Source organism: Sciurus vulgaris, assembly GCF_902686455.1.
Source record: "Sciurus vulgaris genome assembly, chromosome: 7".
Classification (NCBI taxonomy): Eukaryota; Metazoa; Chordata; class Mammalia; order Rodentia; family Sciuridae; genus Sciurus; species Sciurus vulgaris.
This window is the reverse complement of record NC_136467.1, coordinates 27,033,253-27,044,979: the sequence shown is the minus strand read 5'-3', so window position 1 is coordinate 27,044,979 and position 11,727 is coordinate 27,033,253. Positions and strand designations below refer to the sequence as shown.

The following is an 11,727-nucleotide window of genomic DNA, read 5'->3' as shown; positions in this document are numbered from 1 at the left end:
ATGAGTTAGAGAAGCTTCACTCAGGCACGAGTTACAATGTTGAACATGGGTTCAATGTCAGTAAGTCAACAATATATGTTAAATAAGACATCTGTGTACAGAAACACACAAATTTTGTTTATATTAATTGACAAAAATATCAAGACCAGAGGCTCTAACTCTGTATCTCCCTTAAAAGCAGCATTTCTAGATTCACTGATTCAGTGCTTGCAGTGACTTTGTAGAATAAGGAGACTTGGTAATGGCTGCTGAAAGATACCCTGGTGCTCTTTTTTCCTGCTGCGGTGACCACAGGGACCCCATCGACATAAAGGTGGCATGCTGCACCATTGCCTAGAAAGGATTGTTCTGAAGAATCCATCAGACCCTCTGAGGACTCTGAAGACTTGAAGGACAAAGAACAAAGAGAATTTCTTGCAGGAGCTGTTGCTTACAGCCAGGGAGATCTGAGGTTGCTTCTGTAGTATAACTTGGTCTTTCCTAACACCGATTTAATATCTACTCCTAAAATGTTGCTTATTAATTGTCCACACAGATTATTGGGGAAAAAATTTAAAAGAAACATTTAGGTAATTGGGTAACTCCCACCCTCAGCCTCCACTTTATGAACTTTGAAAACAGAACCTGTCTTCAAAGTTTTTGTAAAGCTTAAGTAAAATATCAGCTTCATATTCTTACATAAACATTAGTTATGTATGTGCTAACAGAACAATTTAACCATAATCCATCCACAAGAAACCTAACTTGATTATTTGAAATAGGGGCATAAAACTTGAATTTTCTGTATTTTGTTAAATTTGTACTAATAAAATCCCATTCCTTTGAAATAATTTTTCTTTCCTTCCTTCTGTTCTTTTATGTGACTAATTACCACCTTTAGATATTTAGTCACTTGCTGTTATCGTCATTAATTGTATATCCCACACCTATATCTAAAACGTCTCCAAAATTAGCCTGTTTTTCTACGAACACAATATTCTCCCCTAAAAAAAATAGAGATAATTATAAAAGATAGTCTTCAGATTAAAAGAAAAACGTCATAACCAATTATAAATTACTTCCTTTTTCCTCTTTAAAAAAAAACTTGCAATAAAGTATAATTACATTCTCAACTTCTCGAACACTGCAAAGTCACCTAAGCAATGGATCACATCTGTTACATAATTAAAATAAACAGGCTATTTTTTAAAAAATGTCAAAATTTATTACTGAGGCTTCCCTAAATAATTCAGGCTTAACTCTGCATAATAATAGATTTGATATAACCACTAGAAAGTGTCATGTGTTCCCAGGCCACTACACAGTTGTTTGGGCAGAGAAGATCAAGGAAAAAGGGAAGGACATCAATTGCTTTAACAGTACCCCCAGGGTTAGGGATGTAGCTCAGTGGTAGAGAACTCTCTCTCTCTCTCTCTCTCTCTCTCTCTCTCTCTCTCTCTCTCTCTCTCTCTCTCTCTCTCTCTCTCTCTCTCTCTCTCTCTCTCTCTCTCACACACACACACACACACACACACACACACACACACACACACACACACACACACAATGGGACATTTTCCAGCAGGGACACCCAGAGGGTCCGGCGGGGACACACACACACACACACACACACACACAGTGGGACATTTTCCAGCAGGGACACTCAGAGGGTCTGGCGGCCGCCAGCGCGGGCGGGAGGCGGGAGAAGCGCCCCGACCGGTTACGCAGAAGGCGCGCCCGCGCTGTCCTCCGCCTCGCTCCAAAACAAGGGCGGGGGCCGAGAGACCCCCAGAGAAAGCAGGGCGGAGCGGGCCCTGCCGTCCAGTCTCCGGGCTCGGCTCCCTCTCCCCTGGGGAGGGGACCCGGCGGAGGGCGTGGCCCGCACCCGCTGTCCGGTTCTGCAGCGGGTCCCCTGGCGGTCGCGGCGCCCCCTTGCGGCCCAGACCCGAGCGTGTCCAGCGGGCTCCTGACTCCGCACTGCGGGCAGGAGGCCGCGCGTCCGCCGGGCGGGGACTGGGGCCTTCCGGGCGCAGCTGGACCGCTCTCTCCCCGAGTATCGGCGCTGCCCATGGCCGAGGTGCTCGAGCCAGATCTGGGGGCAGCCGAGGGCGCGGAGGCGCAGGCGGTGGAGACGCCGGACTGGAGGGCCCCGGAGGACGCGGGCGCGCAGGTAGGTGGGGACGCGAGGCTGCCCTCGGGCTGGTTTGCAGTGAAACCCGAAGGTCCCGTGGGCTTAAATTAAAAGTAGACTTTTAAAGATGGTCCCAGCCCCTTCCTGCACAAACAGGATCATTTAGCTGTACCCCTGGGTGCGGGTCACACCTTCGCCTCTTATCTCTGTGGGGCGTGGGAAGTAGGGAGGAGTTGATTACAACCCAGAGCCGGCGGTGGGACCCTCAGGCTCATGGATGCCTGTTTCTTTTAACTTGAATTGAGGTCTGGAGCTTGTGGAGCTGGGACTGTCACCAGTCCTAACACAAAAGAGGGAAACCTCAGGGACAGGCTAGGCCAGGCCCTGAGGAGCCAGGACTTAAGGCCCGACCCCAGGCCCAGCAACACCTAGGCAAGACCATTCCAGGTAGACCAAAGACCAAGATACCGGAATTGTGGCATCTCGCGTCCTGCTGTCTTGGAATTACTTTGGGAGTTTTCTCTTCCCTTTAGGCCGGAAGTTACGAGATCCGACACTATGGGCCAGCCAAGTGGGTCAGCACTTGTGTTGAGTCTATGGACTGGGATTCAGCCATCCAGACTGGTTTCGCAAAACTGAACAGCTACATTCAAGGCAAAAATGAGAAAGGTAAGAGCAGTTTTCCTTGTAACTTAGTGTACACGTGATGATTGAGACCTGGGGTTAAGGAAGAGTTTTAGCTTTTTAAAGAAAAAGCCTTTATAATAGAAATAGCCAGATCATCAAAGACTTGGTCTTTTCACAGAAGGAAGCTCCTGGAGTACCTTTGGCATGGGGTAGAGGGGGGTACCACTAGGTAGTACTTTTCAACCTTTCTCCCTGTCTTTTCTGGGTGAACTGTGGCTCCATTAACTAGTGAGAAGTCCTTTCCCAGGGCTAATGCTTCATGGTAATTTGGTCACTGATACAGAAAAAGCTATCAGGGGAGGAAGATGGTAGATTAGGAGGCCCAAGTCTCAAGTCATAACTTTTGTCTCTGGCCAAAATACATATGTATATTTTTAGCTTATGGGACCTCATTTTCTGAACTGTAAAGAAAAAAGAATTAACTAAGCCATGTTATCTCTACATTCCCCTTTTATCTCTGAAAGTATAGAATTTATTAACCAAAATTATCAATAATACAGAAAGGTTTAATGTGAACCATGAATAATTGAGTTCATTTTGGCCTTCTTAAAAAGAGGTATTTATTATCTTAAAGGTAAATATTTAAATCAGTATTGTAAAGTAAATCGAAAAACTCAGATAAAGAATAGGTTAAATTTTAAAAGCAACCATATGTACACTACATTTAATTTCATTTTTATGGCACAGAGATGAAAATAAAGATGACAGCTCCAGTGACAAGCTTCGTGGAGCCCGGCTCAGGTCCTTTTAGCGAATCTACCATTACCATCTCCCTGTACCTCCCCTCAGAACAGCAATCTGATCCACCGCAGCCTTCAGAGTCAGATGTCTTCATTGAAGACAGAGCCGAAATGACTGTGTTTGTGCGGTAAGTGGTAGATAATTTACAGCCCTGCTGTCTGCTAGTTTTACTTGCATGCACTCACTGTTTAGCTCCTGTGCAATTCCAATAAGCTTTTCACCCTTTTGTAAAAACAGGTCTAACTTGCTTCAGGGTGTTGTCCAACTGGCCTGGTTTTAAATATTACTAAAGTCTGTTGCAAGATCTACTAAATTCATTTAATGAGAAGTCTATTGCAGACTTCCACATATAAAACAGTATAAATTATATCACCCCAAACATAAGGCTGCCCTTACCTGTAATCCAGGTAAACCTGAACAAAAATACCTTAAAAAACAGTATGTGGTACTTATCTTAGTCATTAGGGATACTGTGACAAAATGCCACATAGTGGGTAACTTGTAAGAAACAGAAATTTTCCAGCTCTGGAGACTGGGAAGTTCAAGTTTATGGCACTGCTAGTTGCAGTGACTGGTGGGGGACTATTTGTTGGTTCATAGATGGAACCTTCTTGCTGAAATCTCACATAGTGGAAGGAGCAAATAAACTTCCTTAGGACTGTATTATAAGGACACTAATCCCATTCATGAAGCTCCACCCTCATGACTTAATAATCTTCCAAAGGCGCTGCCTCCTAATATCATCACATTGGTGATTAAAATTTCAACATGTGAATTAGGAGGAGGACACATTCAATCCACAACTTTCCACCCCTGGTTGCACAAAGTTCACATCCTCCTCACCTACAAAATGCATTAATTTCAGCTGGGTGTGGTGGCATAGGCTTGTAATCCCAGTGGCTCAGGAGACTGAGGCAGGAGGATTGCAAGTTCAAAGCCAGCTTCAACAACTTAGTGAGGCCCTAAGCAATTCAGCAACAGCCTGTCTCAAAAAATAAATAATAAACAAAAAGGGCTGGAGATGTTGCTCAGTGGTTAAACACCTCGTACGAAAAAAAGGAAAAAAAAAGCAAAAAGCAAAATCAAAATGTCTTAGTTCCATCCCAGTAACCCCCAGAGTCTTACCTCATTTCAGCATCAACTCAAAAGACTAATCTAAATATCATCTAAATGAAATCTGGGTGAGACTCTAGGTATGATTCATCCTGAGGCAAATTCTCTCCAGTTGTGAGCCTGTGAAATCAAACATGTTCTCTGCTTCCAAAATATAACAGAGGGACAGGCATAGGATAAACACATACCAAAAGGGAGAAATAGGGAGGAAGAAATGGATGAGAGGTCCCAAAAGAGACCCAAATCTTAAGGAGTAGCATTAATACTCTTTGACTCAAGACTTTGCCTTCCAGGCCTCCTGGAGTGGGGGTCACACCTCTGAAGCTTTGCTGGACAGGAGTGGGCTCCCAGTGCTTCAAGCAGCCCTGCCCCATAACTTTGGGTGACCCTACCCCCAATGCCACTCTCGGGGTTGCAGTCACCTCCCTGCAGCTCTGCCAGGCTGGAATTGCACAATAGTAGCTCTACCAGTCTGGTGTGTCCATTAGGAATTGCCCTACAGGGGACTCTCTGTGGTGGCCCCATCCTTGCTGTGGCCTTCTGCCTGGTTCATGCACCTGAGGCTTCAGGATCTCAGTGGCGGTAGCCACACTCCGCGGCTTGTGTACACTGCACGTTAGCGGAGATGGCATTGTTTGCATGCTGCTAGGAGCTATCACCTGTGCCCTCCCAAAGGCCAGCCATCATAGCCTGTGCCACACCTTGGCCCATCCAGCTGAACCTGAAGTGGCCAAGGAGTGCCACCTTGGAATGCAGGGAGCAGAACTGTGAGGTGGTGGTCGGCATTGATCTCCAAGGTCCTAAAGGGCCTGGAGCACCTCCTTTGAAATTGTTCTCCCCCATGTGCTGGTACGCTGAGCCTGGGATGGGACAGGCAGCCCCTGATAAGCTCTGAAATGCCTTTGGAGCCGTTCTTGGAGAATATGTCTTGGCTTCAGTATGGATGGCAGTGCCAAATTAATCTCCTTTTCAAAGCATTGCTTGGCTATGCCCTTCTCTCCTGAGCAAGCTTTTTCATTTCTTTCAGTATGGATAGGCTAACAATTGTCTGAAAATTTAGGTTCTGCTTCACTTTTGATTAAAAATTCTGTTTTTAGCCAGGCACAGTGGTGCATGCCTGTCATCCCAGCAGCTCAGGAGGCTGAGGCAGGAGTATTGTGAGTTCAAAGCCAGCCTCAGCAACTTAGTGAGGCCCTAAGCAACTCAGCAAGACCCCGTCTCTAATAAAATACAAAGAAAGGACTGGGGATGTGGCTCAGTTAAGTGCCCCTGGGTTCAATCCTCAGTACCATGATGATGATGATGATGATAATAATAATAATAATAATAATAATAATAATAGTAAATTCTATCTTTACCTTGTTTTTCCTTTCTTGTATTGTACTATAGGAATTCAGTAGAAGCCAAGCCACGTCTTCATTTGCTTGGAAGAACTTTCACCCAGCTATCCTATTTCATCACTCCTAAGCTCTTTCAAATAACATTAGGATATGAACGCAGTCCAGCCAAGCTCTTTGCCACATTGTAACAAGGTCCAGTTCTCTTTCAGGTTCCAGTAGCATGTTCCTCACTTCCATCTGGGGCTTCATCAGAACCATCACAGTCTGGTGCAGCTCCCACTGTCTCCTTGGAAACTGCTCTTGCCATCCTTAGCAACACATTTTTCACATATTACAGTCGTCTCGCCTCTGGCCCCGACATCATCCATGTGTTGACCAAGCTGTTTCCTGTATATTTGTTTATCTTTAAGAAGGCACTCTCTTGCCATTCCTCTCTATTTCTTTGCCTCCATGGGCTCCTCCTTGGTCCCCCACCCCCAAGTCCCTGTTAATGCCTGTTGCTTTGATCTTCTCTTCACAACACACTTGGCTGTGGGTGATCCTTTCACATTGCTTCAACTCCCTGGGTCTAAGGACTCTTAAATCTAGTGACTGTCTCCAGTTCTGCCTTCCCTACTTGGTACATCTCCATTTGGGGATGAAGGTTGAGGAAGCAAACCAAATAGCTCTAAAAATGAGCACTCCCTAGTCCCTAAACCTTCTCTGACCTTATAGTGCCCATCTCCACAAAGGGCTGTGTTAGCAGGACAGCCTTCCCAGCAAGGAACTCTTCAGCACGCTCTCCCCTGAAAACTGACCCCAGAACAGGTCCGTTCACCTCAAGAATGACTTTTGATTCTGTTCCCTCGTGTCCATCCTCACTGTTCCTGCCTCTGCTCCTCAGAGGCACCACACCTAAGCCATCTCTGTACACTCTAGTTCTCTGCACATTGCCTGATACTCCCAGGAGACACTGGGCTGGTCACTGACTTCTCTCTTGACTATTTCACTTCAGTAGCCTTCCAGCTGTTTCACTGCCACCTGTCTTTCCCTTTGCCCTTCTACAGTGGAACCATGATCTTTGTTTTACAACACTTACCCCCCACACGCCAACCTGGTGCTCCATTTGAAATCCTGTGTTCCCTTGCTGCCATGGTGAAGCTCAAGTTGTTGGCACAGTCCCCGGTGCCCTAGTGAGCCCGTCCTGCCTCAGCAGCCCCTGCTCACTGGACCACCCTGGTCACCTCCACATTGTGTCCTGATCTTCCCTGTCTCTTTACTTTGGACTCCAAGCAGCTTACCCCACTTTTCCTTGTTAAATCTCCTCACCTGTGAAATGTGTGTGATCCCATCCTACCTCAGAGGGTTGCCTGGAAGAGCACGTGAGCTCATTTAGGTAAAACACTTAGAACATGCCCACCAGGCACTACCAGCTCCAGCACTCTTGCTTCCTGAAGAGCATGCTTTCAACCTAGCGGACAAGTGACACCTCCTCTCTGATCTCTTCCTCAGTTTCTCCAGCCACCACCCTGTGAATGCCCTTCCTCCTATTGTTACTCTTCTCAGTTATAATGACTTCCTTATAAACTCCTCAGGAATATGACAGCTTGTCCCCATGTGCATATGCTCCAGCTCCTAGCAAGGTTGGTGTGTGGGGCAGGGGGCACACAGGCATGTGTACAGCATAAAGCAGCAGGTAGATCCTCGTAGAGCAAGTGTTCAGAGAACAGAAGACGACTTCTAATTAGTGTCTTCAAGATTTTTATTAAGGAAAAAGTGGAATATGAACACAAATCTCCTATAGGCTGAACATAGTAAGTGTTGACGGTTCATTAAAGAAATATCAGATTCAAAATGTTAACACGTGGCTCAGAATTATATTCTTTATACATATAAGAATTGAATCAGCTCTCCTGCTGCAGTTTACTTTGTGTTAATGTGAACACAGAGGTGCCTATGTTTATTCAGTGCAGATTTAAAAGGAAGGATTCGAGTTGCAGGAGAGACACTGTTGAATAAAATCAACATAGTTTGTGCTCTTTGGGTCCTGAATCTCATATGGTTTGTGGTAGGACTGATTTTTTGCATTGACCCATTGATGAAATGTATACAAAAAAACAAACAAAAAAAACCCAAAAATGCATATTAAGAATAGTTTTGCTTCCCATTCTTAACCTTCAAAATCAAATTCATTTTACTCATATGTGAGCAACTCAACCAGGTCATGATTTAATCTCAGAATATTTTTGTCTACATACTTTAAAATGTATACTTCCAACTTTTACTCTTTTCCTCGTTTTATGTAAATCTTTTCTTCCCCATCTTTCTAACAGTCTCCTAGCTCTTCCCTTCTAACTCTGTGCTTGTATCCTTACCCAGGTCTGACCAGGTTATTGTCTACTGGACATCCTTTGCAATAACCTCAGAAGGCCTTAGGTTAAGGTTCTCCTTCTGGCTTCAACTCACCTTTCAGATTTTATTTTATGCTTCACTACGAAAATGCGTTGTGCTCTGTAGACTTCTATTCCTTGCTTATCCCTTCCCTTTGTTCATCAAAACCATACTCCATTACAGGCCTAACTCAGACAACCTCCTTACCCCAGATTTAGTCATATCTCCAGTGCTTCTGCAGATCTTTGATCCTGCCACTGTTACCTCCACTTGGGGTGCGTAGACGGCTGCCTAAATGTTGGTCTCTTCCATTAGACTATAAATGCATAGAGATCTAAACTAATTATATTCATCTGTGACCCAGTGCCTACTTTTTGCCCAAAGGAGAAAAACAAGGAAATGTTCCATGGAAAATTGACATTCTGATCTGGACATAGTGGCATGTGCCTCTTGTCCCAGCTACTTGGGAATCTGAGGTAGGAGAATCATTTGAGTCCTAGAGTTTGAGAACAGCCTGGGTAACATAGTGAGACCCTGGGTTGGAGGGAGAAAAAAAGAAAGAAGTGGGAAAAAAGGAAAAGAGTAAGAAAAGAAAGAGGAAAGAGAGAAAAAGGAAGAAAGAGGAAGGAAGAAAGAAAAAAGAGAAAAGAAACAGAAAGAGGGTATCGAAAGTGTGATTGTCTCCAGGAGTATCAGTATATATCTGGGAACTTGCTAGAAACGTTTTGAAGCCTGCCCCAGGCCTCCTGAACGTGTATTTCTAACAAGATTCCAGAGTTAGTCATGCACAGTGAAGTTTGAGGAGCCCAAGATTTAAGCATATGAAATCTTGTAAGTTCCAAATCTGCCTGTCAGCAGGTGGAACCTAGGCGCCCTCCTGGTTCTCCTCGGTGGGTTCGAGGTCACGTGGGACTGGGGTTCGTGGGGCCGGAAAGGTCAGCACAGCGGCTCGGAAGCTGCACGTTATCCAGTGTTAGGGCGCAAGCTCCCGCTCTTCTCAGCGTCGGTCTGGAAATCGTTCATGCTATTTCCTTTCTCCTTTGTAGGTCTTTCGAGGGATTCTCTAGTGGCCAGAAGAATCAAGAACAGCTTTTGACGTTAGCAAGCATTTTGAGGGAAGAAGGAAAAGTTTTTGACGAAAAGGTTTTCTATACTGCGGGCTACAACAGTCCTTTCCAATTGCTCAACAGAAATAACGAGGTGTGGCTGATACAGAAGAGTGAACCCTCCAAAGAACTCGAATGAGGAATGAGAGGAAGTTCATTGCCAGGGGTACAACTTTGCTCTGATGCAGATGTTGACCTCACCTAGAAGTAAAGCACGTGTGCGGGAGCTTGTACGTGAGAGTACTATTATGAATTACGCTGATTTCCAATGTGCCTTTTTAATGCTGGAAGCTTTATTTAGCTATTCAGATAACAGGGGACAAAGTCTGTAAATGTAAATGGGTCACAAACTTCTGTTTTGTTCACAATATCAAAATCATGTTGCCTTTTTCTGCTTGGATTTGAGTCCATTGGATGTTATTCCTTCCAGATAATATCAGTAAAAACATTCAAGATTTATCCTATGTGGAACTACGGGTCCAGCAGGCCTGGAGGCCAGACAAAAGTCAGCTGGACACAAAAATAAATTGTCTCTTGCAGCTGCCACTGTTACATTCTCTATTGAGGCCTCGTCCCCATCTGCCCAGTGCCCCCTGCACAAGAAAACTCTTACCCAAAAGTATTGATAATATTGAGTGACAGAATAAGTTTATGAAGCTAGGGACTTCCTGTTCTACATGACATTCCATAGAGGCATGTTTCAGGCTGGGAGTGCAGCTCAGCGTTAGAGGGCTTGTCTAGCAATCACGAGGCCCTGGGTTCAATCCCTAGCGCTGCCAAATAAATAAATAAAGGTATGTTTATTGAAGAAATAAACACAAACATATAATTAAGAATTCACTTTTCAGAATATTTCATGTAGTATTTTCACAGTTATAAAATGATTAGTAAAATTCTGTAAAATGAAGATTAGAGATCCTTGTCTGATGGTGTTGGAAAACATTTGTCCTAGGGAGGATAAAGTCACATTTGGATCCCTGACAGCCAGTTGTGGGAAGGGCTGTAGCTCTGCTGTGGGCTCCCAGGGATGGTGGTTTTAGGAGTTGGGGAGGAAAGCAGGCTGGAGCTCCGTACTTTCCAACCATCAGAGCTGCCCAGGAGTGGTACTGCTTCCGGTCCCTGTCATTGCCTGTTTAAGCACACGCCACACTGCCACTTCTCAGGAGACCATCGCTTCCATAGGAGATTTGCACATCCAGTGGGTCAGATGGGGCTACAGGATGCCTGAGGCCCTTTTCGACCCTAACATTATCTTATAAAATTCATTTTCCCTAATCCAGGCACAGTAGACCACAGTCCCAACACTTAAGGATTTCCATAGCCAATGTTTATGGATCGCCTTCTAGATGTGCTGTTCTTAGTGTGTCACCTGAATTATCACATCTGACCCTCAGAACAACCCACATTTGATCATCCCCATTTTACAGATGAGGAAACCGAGACACAGAGGTGTCAGGTAACTCGCCTTAGACCACGCTGTAAGGGCAGAGGCTGATGTGAGCCCAGGCAGTCTGATTCTAAGTCCATGCTTTTGCCTTCTAAGCCCCACAGGCAGACCGTGTGGTGGTGTTCTTCCTGAATAGATATAATTCACGTGATTATGATCTCAGCAATACCTTTAAGATTGTAATTTTGGGTAAAGAAAAAAAAGCTAGATTTTTTTTTTTTGGAAATTATTATGGATATAAATTTTAAAATTCTAGGCAATTATTTTCTGAAGATACTTCCTTGAGTTGCATGTTAAATTTATTGATTCCTTACATATTTATGCTTGCCAAAAATTATTTTTCTTTTTATAGCACATTCACCATCATTTACTGGAGAATGTCTTTTAGCTCTCCTATTGATGAATGTCCACAGTACTAACCTCTACTGTTATGAGGCAAATATTTCTAAAGTTTAACCTATAGTCTTGTATAAAACGTGTCACTTATGCAATAAATTTCATTTACATGAGAGAAGCATATTTCTGATGACCATGATTCAGTCATAACCTAAAACATGTTCAAGAAAAAAATTGGTTTATACCATTCAAGTTCAGAGTATCCCATTTTCCCCGCTCCTCTTCCTTAAAAGTTATGACTTTTTTTTTCAGCCATAAATTGATCAACCCAGAGAGTATTTCTTACAGCAATGAATCAGTTATTTTAATGATGTGTCTGGCACTGATTATGAAATAGCCCTTATGTTAAGATTTCTTGTGCATCTTTTTCTTATCCTACCTGTGGGAGATATGTGTCCAGATTCTTTTCTAAGGCTC

General features: G+C 44.2%; 1 protein-coding gene across 1 annotated transcript; it reads left to right on the top strand.

Annotated features, from left to right (window-relative positions):
- Positions 1 to 1,785: 1,785 nt before the first annotated feature.
- On the top strand, positions 1,786 to 10,011 carry HEBP2 (heme binding protein 2). Its single transcript, XM_079148369.1, has 4 exons — positions 1,786 to 2,149; positions 2,644 to 2,779; positions 3,485 to 3,665; positions 9,408 to 10,011. The coding sequence occupies exons 1-4, from the start codon at positions 2,048 to 2,050 to the stop codon at positions 9,604 to 9,606; spliced, it is 618 nt and encodes a 205-aa protein (XP_079004495.1). The 5' UTR covers positions 1,786 to 2,047; the 3' UTR covers positions 9,607 to 10,011.
- The last annotated feature ends 1,716 nt before the right edge of the window (positions 10,012 to 11,727 follow it).

Coding starts and splice junctions, on each gene's coding strand:
- HEBP2 (XM_079148369.1), top strand. CDS start 2,048: ATGGCCGAGGTGCTCGAGCCAGATCTGGGGGCAGCCGAGGGCGCGGAG. Junction 2,780..3,484: donor TCAAGGCAAAAATGAGAAAG/GTAAGAGCAGTT, acceptor TTTATGGCACAG/AGATGAAAATAAAGATGACA. Junction 3,666..9,407: donor GAAATGACTGTGTTTGTGCG/GTAAGTGGTAGA, acceptor TCTCCTTTGTAG/GTCTTTCGAGGGATTCTCTA.